The 10371-nt window shown below is 41.0% G+C and overlaps 1 protein-coding gene across 17 annotated transcripts in view; it reads right to left on the bottom strand.

The window, feature by feature from the left end:
• Spri (Src homology 2 domain-containing protein sprint) overlaps positions 1–10371 on the bottom strand; it is a 267117-nt gene that overhangs the window by 12630 nt on the left and 244116 nt on the right. For 13 of the 17 annotated variants that reach the window (XM_076426790.1, XM_076426789.1, XM_076426802.1 and 10 more), the window contains 6 exons: positions 5860–6044; positions 4045–4223; positions 3814–3912; positions 2679–3265; positions 1208–1910; positions 250–720 (listed from right to left, as the gene is read on the bottom strand). In XM_076426790.1, coding sequence (XP_076282905.1) covers positions 250–720; positions 1208–1910; positions 2679–3265; positions 3814–3912; positions 4045–4223; positions 5860–6044 — 2224 coding nt within the window. The remainder of the gene's footprint in view (positions 1–249; positions 721–1207; positions 1911–2678; positions 3266–3813; positions 3913–4044; positions 4224–5859; positions 6045–10371) is intronic. The other 4 variants (XM_076426792.1, XM_076426801.1, XM_076426791.1 and 1 more) reach the window with 3 other exon arrangements.

The following is a 10371-nucleotide window of genomic DNA, read 5'->3' as shown; positions in this document are numbered from 1 at the left end:
ATAAACAACTTTGGAGATAAGCTAATCTACGTATTTCTGCGACTTCGGGTTATACCGCTGTCGAACTAAGGTCAATTCACCAAAACAATGATTTCAAAATAATATTTAAAACGCCATTGTCGTGTTTACAATTGTTATTGCTTCGAAGTTATCTGTATAATCTTGGAACATTACGTCGAGTGTGTTTACCGTTTGACTGACTCCGACGGAGGTGAAATTTTGATAGTGATCTATTAGGAGGGTGCCTACCAATAAACTCCCAGCTGGAGTCTACAGCCCAGGAGGTATCGTTGAACACCTTGGTCCTGATCTTTGGTGGTTGCACAGGTTTGGCTCTGGGGATCTTCTTCACGTCCTTGGTGCCGAGTCTTTTGGCTAGGTTGTCAACAGAGGATGATATCAGAGGCGTTTTATCTTCTGTCTCCTCAGTCTCCTCCCAGTCGATCGGATGAAGCTGATTCGAGTTACCACCGATAGGTGTTTGCAGCCAGCCTGGCTCGCTATGTCGATACTTGTTCGTAGCTGGATTATTCCTGGCTCGTCTTCTCGGTATAATCGCTGCACTCTGCGCTATAGCATCCGCTGGCTCCGCATAAAATGGACTACCTTGCTTCGACTCCGGCGTCAGAGGACTATTGCTCTCCGACTTTGCCAGCATGAGCCCGAGCTTGTTCCTGGGAGGCGTTATGGTGCTCGGACTGTTCAACGAATTCGCACTGCCTAAACAGACCAATGTTCTCTACTTAATTCGCTGATGTGCTACAGAGACTTTGATTTTTAACGATCGTAATTAGACAGCGGATTTTACGCATTTATAACAAAAATGGGCACGTACAATTTAAAGCAGTGGACATGTTAAAAATATTTAAGGACATCAAGAAGGAATACAACTTTTATTTGGCTCCTGTGTCCTGCAATCGATGCGAACAATTTTTATTTTGTATACAGATCCGCAGTCTAGTGAACATTTTAGAAGAGCTCCTTTTTTACTAATGTCTAGACTCCGGATGTTTATGCAAAGTAAAAAATTCGTGCATCAATTGCAAGACGCAGGAGCTAAATCTAAATTTCCATTTTTCATTAATCATTTCAATGTGGTGAAAATAATATATCAACACTCTTGAAATCTTTTAATATTCTCACTGTTTTAAATTGCACTGGCTCATTAATTTCTAACCAACCATTCGCCTAGAAATTAGATACTAACAAACTCTAGACAACAGATCGGGTCTTCTCCCCATTCCAGTCTCTTCTGGCGAGCCATTCCCGTGTTCACCAGTCTTCATATCCTGTACAGGCTTGAAGCTACTGAATTCCGGGCTGGTCATCTCCTTGTAGCTGAGTTTCTCGTTGCCGATCGACTTGTCATTCCTCAGAATCATCCTGTCGTTCCTGACGATCAGCTCATTGGTCGTTAATCGGTCGTTGAAAGCCCTATCGGCTGGATTCGACGATCTGTCTTGGACCATCAGCCGGTCGTTCGAGTTCCTCAGGATCCGTTCTTGAGGAATCGTCGAGCCGTCATTCCTGACGAATTTGTCGTTCGGCGACCAGGTCGATTGGTTCGATTGGTCGGTCGTGTTCCAAATATCCTCGTAGTCGGAGATCTTGTCGCCTGGTGAACTGCGGTAGTAGGACTCCAAGATGTCCGATTCCTGATAGTGCTGCGAGTTCTTACGCGCCTCTCGGTCTCGTCTTCGCTTCGATTTGCTGGTACTCGACGGTGTTGTCGGCGAGAGAATGTTCGGTGTTTTCACACCAGTGTTCGGGACTAGTTTGGACATCGGCGAGAGCACCGGAGTGGTCGGGGATAACGGCGACTTTACGGAGAAGTTCGACGTCAGCGATTTGTTCGACGTCGCGCTCTGCGGACTCAGCAGCGACGTGTTCGGATCCGACGGTGTGTTCTGCTGCGAAAAAGTCAAAACGATCTCTTAGCTTCTGAATCTGGTACACTGTGCCAATTGAATAATCGCGCACAAACAGATTGTATTGCAATCCTTCATTAAATTCTATAAGATCTGTACATTTTTGTGTATCCTAAAATGTTCATAACTAGCCTGCGGATCTTTATGCAAAATCAAAATGTTTTGCATTGAAATTGATTTCATCCCTTAACGAATTTTGTTACATTAAAAGCAACATTACGACATTCTTGAATTTTTTCAATCTTTTACTGTTTTACATTTCACCCAACGAATTTCTTCATAAATGCATAAAGATCCGCAGTCTGTTCATAACAGAACGTAGTTTCTAAAACTACCTTCAATTCTAACTGAATAAATCAGTCTGTTATTAAAATCGAGGCTGAAATTTTACTGTCCAATTCCGTGCATTTTTTCAAACATGAGTCCCTTCCAACTGCAAAAAGATTTTTTTGAAAAAATCGCAATTTTTCCTAATTTGTTTATGTTTAACATTTATCAACATTGATTCGAGTTTTCAGAAAAGTACCAAAAAGTCCTCCCGTGAATTTTTTCACATTAATTGGTGACATATTAAACTGTAATTTCGCGTTGGTTTAAATTGCACATATTGCACAAAATGGAGAAATAATTAAATCCCATATTCTACCTTCCTGCGTAGTCTTTAGAACGGAATTATTGTCCGAAGAAATGTTTAATTTCTAAATATAATTCTAAAAACGAAGGGTTAATTAATCCACGAGATGAAATCACCTGCGAACTGCAGACGTCGGTGGTTTGATTCACATTGAACGTGACCGTGGTGGTGACCGTGAAATTGTTTTGCGTATGCGCCATTCCGGGCTTGGCCCATCTTGGTGGTGGAGGTGGTGGAGTCTTCACATTCTGTGCGATCGTATGATTCTCGGCGACGATGTTCCTGATCTCTGGTAGCACCGGCGAGTTCGTGCAGGACAGATTGTTGAACGTGGAAACGTTTTGATGGAAATTCGTGATCGCCGTGTTCATCGACGCGAATCTGGTCCTGGATAGTTCGACTATCGTGGATTTCGAGGTTTCTGCGATGCTCTTCGACTCGAAGTTGATCTTCGCATCCTGCACAGGACTCAACACGTTGTTCTCCACATTGTGGACCACGGGTGACGGACAACGCACGCTTTGCACCAGATTCGGCGAGATCAGTTTCTGAGACAGCTTTTCGCTAGGCGATATCTTCTTAACGTCCATTGGCTCGTTGAACGTTGTTAGGTTCAACGTGTTTGGTGGTGTTGGACGCGGCTGTCGGGGCAACGACGACGCGAACGTCGACGTCGTGACGGCTGTCGTCGGGGATGAGCTTCCTGCGAAGAAAAATACAGAGTTATTTTCGTCTCGAGCGCCTTTCCTGCCTCTGATGGATGACGAACTCTAATGCTACGACTAAAGAACTTGAAAATGCAACCAAGAAGATCGGAAATCAATTTCTCCAATCAACTGTGTTAATTCTCAATTTATGTAGTGGTATCAAAAAGGCATTTGGTTTCTCCATTTCTTAGTTCGTTTACTATCTTATTTCAAGAAGTATTTGAACACTAAACAACTGATTCTAGAAAAATTGCATATATTTAAAGTTTGTTAAATTTCGTAAAAAAGCATCGAACGACAATGAATTTGGACTCATTTGAAAGGTAAAGGTGTCTGGTCTCATCCGTCGTTTTTTCTCGAAAATACCACGTGAATACGTATACAATTTATTCGAAAGCTTACGTCGGACAAGTATTGAAAATTAAATGCTCCTTAAATAATAATTGTAAACTGGCCGCAATTTACGGTTAAGTTAACAACTGCTTGTTGCATTACTGTAGGCTGTACGCGTTAATATGAAATTCATAGTTTAGTAAGGACTCACGTGTATCGTGTGACGATATCGGTGCGAGATTCAGCACAATGCTCTCAGTCGTCGGTGTATGAATGTTGTTGTTGTTGTTATTGCTGTGGTTATTATTTCCTGAAAATCATAATTATTGTTATTATAGATATTGTTCGCCTTTCTGTTATTTGTTGAAAGTATTAACATCCCACACCCCACTAGCTGTTATTGTGTAATTGTTTGATGTAGTAATGTTTTAATTGAACCTACCACCGCGAAAACTGCTCAAGCTCGAAGTATTGCTGCTGCTGCTTTCCGGCGGTTTCGGGTTCGCCATTGGGTATCTCCAGAACTCCTGACCCAGAAGAGCTAGGGAGGAGAGTTGCTGCCTATTCTTGGCTTCGCGCATCGCCCTTGGCAGTGTCAATTGGACCGGCAATTCGTCACTGCTTGCCGAAGGAAAACAAATAAATCAGGATGGATTAACCTGTCTACTTTAACCTTATACTTAGAAAATAGCGGAGGATCATCGAGAGGAGTTTTATTCACAGTTCGACAGTAATAGTGTACTAATTTGTAAGCATCAGTCATTTTCAAAACCGTTTCACACTTCAACTTTGAATTACTTGCATATAGTACTTACAAACTGCAAACTTTGCTATCAGTGTTTCAAGCATAAACAAAGGTGTCGACTACACTAGCAAATATTTATTTTGCATTGAAGTACTTATTGTATCGAATAAAAATTTCTTCTGGAATTCCATGTAACCTCATTCATTCCATGTAATGAAGGTTAAACAAATGACTTTGATTTTTATGAGAAAAAGAAAACGACATAACTTTCCCTCGCACCTGATACAACTTGGTGTATATTAGTATTTTGTCTGTTGAACGTATTAAAAATTGCATGACGATCCAGCGCGTCCTTGTTCGGCCGATAATAACGATAAAAACGGAAATAACAGCTTGAAACAGAACGAACCGTATTATCAGATCGGCGCGCGGTATAATGATAACGCGTCGCGTCGCGGTAAAACAGGCGGAACGCTCATGAATCATTAACCGGGCCGGATAAAAGGAAAAACGGCGTGTCGATTATCACGAAAACCGGGCTTAATGGCGCGAACGTGGCTTTCCAGTGCTTCCATTAGCCGCCGAAATTATCTCGGGATACGATCGTGCGCGGCTACTTTCACCGAGGCAGGTTTCGTTCGCAACTCGCAGCTCGCTTCCACGCTCGAGGATTCGATAAATTATGCAACGCGGGAGATCGCCGCTGGCCTAATCCTCCAGCGACGTGTTTTGATCGGTGTGCAATTTCAGCCGCTACGAGAAAACCGAATCCCCCGGCGATGACTAAATCAACTCAAGCGCCTCTGATTCGCGAGCTACAGGTCAATCGATGGCGTATCAATTCTATTCGATTGGTTCATACGAAATGTCCGATTTGTAACAGTAACGTTAAACAAACTTTTTCCCGAATCAAACCTATCGACCGAAGCAGCCACTATTTATCATCAACGTATTCTCACAACGAACTGCAAGTTCGGTAGAGATTTAATCATTTCTTGTTCTTCATTTGTAAGATTGTTATATGTGCTCATAATTATGAAAGTAAGTCATATGTTTCTTGTTTCAAGATATTTAAAGGATTACATTTGAATAAAATATATTTTTGGTAAACTTGTCGAAACGTCACTTCCTCACGGATTTTGATTTGAACCTTTTCCTGTACCAAGGCGGTCTCTTTTACATTTTTAGATATTTGCAAAAAACTGTTACTTACTGCGACTTAAAGCAATAAAAAAAGCTACGAGTTTTATTAGAAACAAAAATCTTCATTTTAAAGCGAGTATTCAGGCGACCTGTTTTAGATGCCTCACCCTGTGTTTCGTACAGGACGAATTTGCATATCACTTGTATTTTAAAACAGTCGGCCATTGCTGCCCACCCTAGTACCATCAAGGTTGCTTACAGTGGGGTAGCCGACGCTCATGGTGGGGTATCGTACACCAGTGGCCTTGAGCTGCCAACTTATTTCATTTCTACTGTAGTAGATGATGAACGCATGAAGAGGCCACTCACCAGCACTGAGAATAGTGGGCGATCAGCGAGGGGATGTTGTCGAACCTGTTCTCGCTGGTTTCCAAGCTCAGCTTCCCCTTGTTGGCTTGGATCAGGTAGTGCTCGATGTACGGTCCCTTTCCTGGCGGCAGTCTCACGGAAAGAGCCATTGTGTCGCTCTGACTCGACTGCCGGACCACGAAGTTCTAAAAACAGAAGAAAGAAAAGGCATTTCAGAAACTTTAGTCTATACAGGGACCTCGAGGCAATTTTTAGTTTGGTCTTCCTGCAGCGAGCTTTCAGTTAACGAACGACATTGTTCCTTTGATTTTTTTCTTTTACAATTATTGAAATAATGAAAATGATTTCACAAGAAATGACACAAAGTCTAAATAAAATCTATCTCAATAAGTAGTCAAATCATAACCTAGAGAACCCACATGTACTATCTAACTACATACACTTGAGCTGAATGAAGTATCATTTTCTATATTCTTATAATCTTACATCATTACCCAATAGTGAGTGTAGCAATGCCGACGGTAGCTCAGATTTCGACCGCAAATAGTTAATGTACAGAGTAGTCTCCCGTAGGTTTCCGAACGTTGTCAATGTGTGTCAGGGATGGAAATAATCGTAAAACATAGTAAAATGTTCACAAATATAATTTCGAAGTTCGAGATATTCATAACACGAAGAATAAAATGTAAAGAAATACGAAGAAACTTATACCCAAAGACATCGGTGAATTAAATCATTTTAAGATAATAAAATTTATAGTAAAATGCAGTGCGAGAAGGTGTTTGAAACTTGGTTTACGCAGCGAAGGAGGGTTGATTAATTGATCCCGTTCATTTATCTGTGTATTTTTCCAAAGGATTGGAGGCTGCATTTCATCGACGTTCGGTCGGCGTTCAGCTCCGTCAACGGTGGACGGGTCTCTAGCTTTCGCAATCACCAGTCGCGTTTTCGACGCGCAGAGGTGGGGTGTCTCGCCAACGTAGGAGTAATTGCGGGAGGCATTGTTTTTCGGCCGTGCAATTCGACCGTGGTCGCCGATGCGACGGGTCCGGGACGATTAACAAAGCTGGAAAACAATGAGCCGCCGGGAAAACAATGCTGCCACAATGCCACGGCTCGTTCGCAGTTCCCCTGCTGATTACGAGACATCCCCTTCCGCAACCGCCACCCAATTTTCCTCATTCAGACAGGGAAGAAATTACTTGGCACGAAAGTGGCTCTCGGCCGAAACACTTTTCAGTTAATGTAGCTCGGCTTGGGACACTTATTACTCCACAGCGGTCAGTCGAAGATTCCTTTTCCTTGCTACAGGCTTTCCATCCCAAATTCACCCTTTTACAAGTCAACCTTTTACAAATCAAGTATTTCCAAGCAAGTTTTGTAAAACAAAATCAACTCGAATGTAAATTAATTGGTAAAACATTCAGAACTTTATCTATTGCACTGGAAAAGTAATTACCAGACTGCGGATCTTTATGCAAAATAAAAATTTCTTACCTGAATTGCAACAAACTGGAGTGAAATAGAAATTTACTTTCTTCCTTATTATGTTTCGTAGGTTGAAAACAATATAATGGTATGTTCAAATTTTCGTAATATTTTTGCTATTTTAAATTACACCTACTTATTTTTGTCATAAATGCATAAAATCCGCAGTCTAGTAATTACCAATTCATTAAATTACCTTCCCAACATTAGAAATGTATTAGAAAAGCCAGTTTGATTGTTTCCAATATTTTAGGGTTCCACAGGGTGAAAGCACCGGTTCCAATATAACGACTCGATTGTTTATTGTTTCGTAAAATTTATCTACCAGTCTTTCACAGAGTTATTGCGATTTCGCTGGGAAGACTTATCTTTTTTTCTCATAACCTTAATCTAATCTCGTCACAGCCACGCCGAGCACGTTAACAAATGCACCGTGTCTCGAACAAGATCATAATCAATCGGCTCTCCGTCGAACAGACTCTCGACCCGATCTCGATCCGCCGTTTTCCTCGTTGCGACTTTATCACCCGGCATTCTTGACCTCGACTTTATATTTTCATAAATCCGTATCCGGGCTCGATCTCGTTTTCAAGTGCTCTTCCGTCGGTCTTGATAGAGTCACGAGAACGTCTTGACCCTGCTTAGGCATCGAAGATCCCTTCATTTCATCTAAGACACAATTTCTAGTGGATCTTGACCCGGCTCTCGTGAAAGTCCGACACTCGATCTCGTTCCAAAATGATTTTCGCGTCACGTCTCGACGTTATTCTCGAATAATTAAATCAATTTTTATTTTAGAACAGTTACCTACCCTCTGAATTTGGAAAAATCGAAAATTATCGAGATCGGAGGGTAGGTCACCGATTACTGCGGTATCATGCTTTGATCGTACATTATTACCACGCTTGTATTAAAATGCACTAAAAAAGAGAAAATAATATTTTTCCCGGTTCTCCATAAAATACCGAATCCAGTTAAATGATTGATAATATTTTTCCCCAAAATTTTAAGCAATTAGTTCAAAATTTCTTCTGTTATAAAATTAGTGTCGGAATAGATAGAACAATTTAATATCAATTTAAATAAAATCTTGACATTAGTGACTACAAAAATAAAAACGTGGAGCGCTAAACTATATTGACGTAATCGTCGAGGCCGTTCCACGCTTTTATTTATAATTATAAATTAAATTATATAGTCACTAATGTCATGATTTTATTCAACATATTAAATTTTTCTATCTATTCCGACACTAATTTTATAACAGAAGAAATTTTCAAGTAATTGCTTAAAATTTTGGGGAAAAATATTACCAATCATTTAACTAGATTTGGTATTTTATGGAGAACCAGGAAAAAATTATTTTCTCCTTTTTAGTACATTGTAATATAAGCGTGGCTTTTAAAAACTTTTTTTAAATATTATTCTAATTGACCAGGAAATAATATATGTAAGCATTTTATGGAAGAACGATGTGTTCTGAATACAAAAAACGTTGATGGCTCTGAAAACCTAATACGACATAAGAAAATATTAAAAAATAAGATCAGTAACATTTTGTACGTATTACTTTGAACGAAAAAGAGCCATGTACTAATTACTGCGGATTAAAATTCGAAATAAAACTCAAACGTTTCGGACGAACTCTTTAGATTCGATGGCACCGAACAAGATGGTAAGTTATCTCGGTAGTTTCGCAAGAAGAGTAGAGCGGGAATCTACGGTAATATTTCACCGAGTTCGTTACGAAGACAGATGGATCCGATATCGCGTCGGACTCCGGCTAAACGACGACGGTCGCCGGAAACAAAGAAACTTTTCACCGAGGACTGATCAAAACTTCTCCATCTACGCCGCGTTTCCAGTTCCCGGCGCACGAGCATTGTTTCCCTGGTAGCTGAATCTTCCGCTTATCTTACGGTGCATCGGGCACACGACGAACAATCGAAGCGAGCCGTGCATCGTCCTATCTAATGCGAGGATAACAGGCGATCGGGAGGATTGTTCCCAGATGGAAAATCGTGTCAATGTCTGACATGCCCTAATCGTTGTAAAAAGCGCCTTTTTCCTCTTCGAAATCTCTTTCGCACGCCATTTAGTAAATCAATGCTTCTATAATAATTAATAAGAAAAAACGTCAAGTTGTTTGGTCCAATTTGCAGTTGTCTGGACCAGACTGCGGATGTTTGTGCATTTTCCAATGTTTGTAGACGAATTTTGATAAAGTGGAATGAAACGAAATCTTATTTTTAATTGGGACAGCCTTCGTATAAGATGATTGCATACGTTCGTGCAAGATTTGAAAATAAATTTCAATGATTAAATTTTAAAGAGTAAAGCTTTATTAATCAATTATATAGTCACCATTATTTTCAGGAAAGAATGATCTGGGTTAGGTTCCGTTTTAGAGAAGAGTGGTGACTACGTATTCTTTAAAAAACCATTGAATTTGATTTTCAAATCGGGCACGAACTTGTGCATCCATCTGATAGATCCAAAGCAAATGAAAATTGTACAAAATTCTGTCGAATTGTACATTCTAGCCTTTCTTGAACATTTTCATACAAAAGAAGAATTGGTTTAGTGGTTTGTCCGAATAGGGAAAAGGTCGACGAGTACTTTCTCCATGCGTTTCCGTGATCGTAGCCCGATATTATGGTTATTTTGGGGAACGGACAGGGCGCACGGGGGCAATTAGTGTTCTAGTTACGCCATTAGATGGTATCGTGCCGGTCGGCGGGATCAACCGTGGCCAAGGTATCTCTCGATGCATCGGCCATTTGGCAAGCGGCTCGGCGTGTACTGGCTTAATATGCAGTAAATGCAAACGGCAGACGTTGCCCCGGCGAAATACGCCGTCCTCGACTTCTGGCGGCATTCCAGACCGCGAGATCCCGCTGAAAATACGCATAACAAGTGGCATTGTTAGCGCGCTGCCTCGTAAAAGTCCGCCCCCAAGCCGGCTGGTTGGTTTCGCGCGATTTAAATGCACCTTCGACGGCGTGGCGCGCGCTATTTGTCACC

The sequence above is a fragment of the Lasioglossum baleicum genome, chromosome 7, assembly GCF_051020765.1.
Source record: "Lasioglossum baleicum chromosome 7, iyLasBale1, whole genome shotgun sequence".
Lineage (NCBI taxonomy): Eukaryota > Metazoa > Arthropoda > Insecta > Hymenoptera > Halictidae > Lasioglossum > Lasioglossum baleicum.
This window is presented reverse-complemented; position numbering and strand designations above follow the sequence as displayed.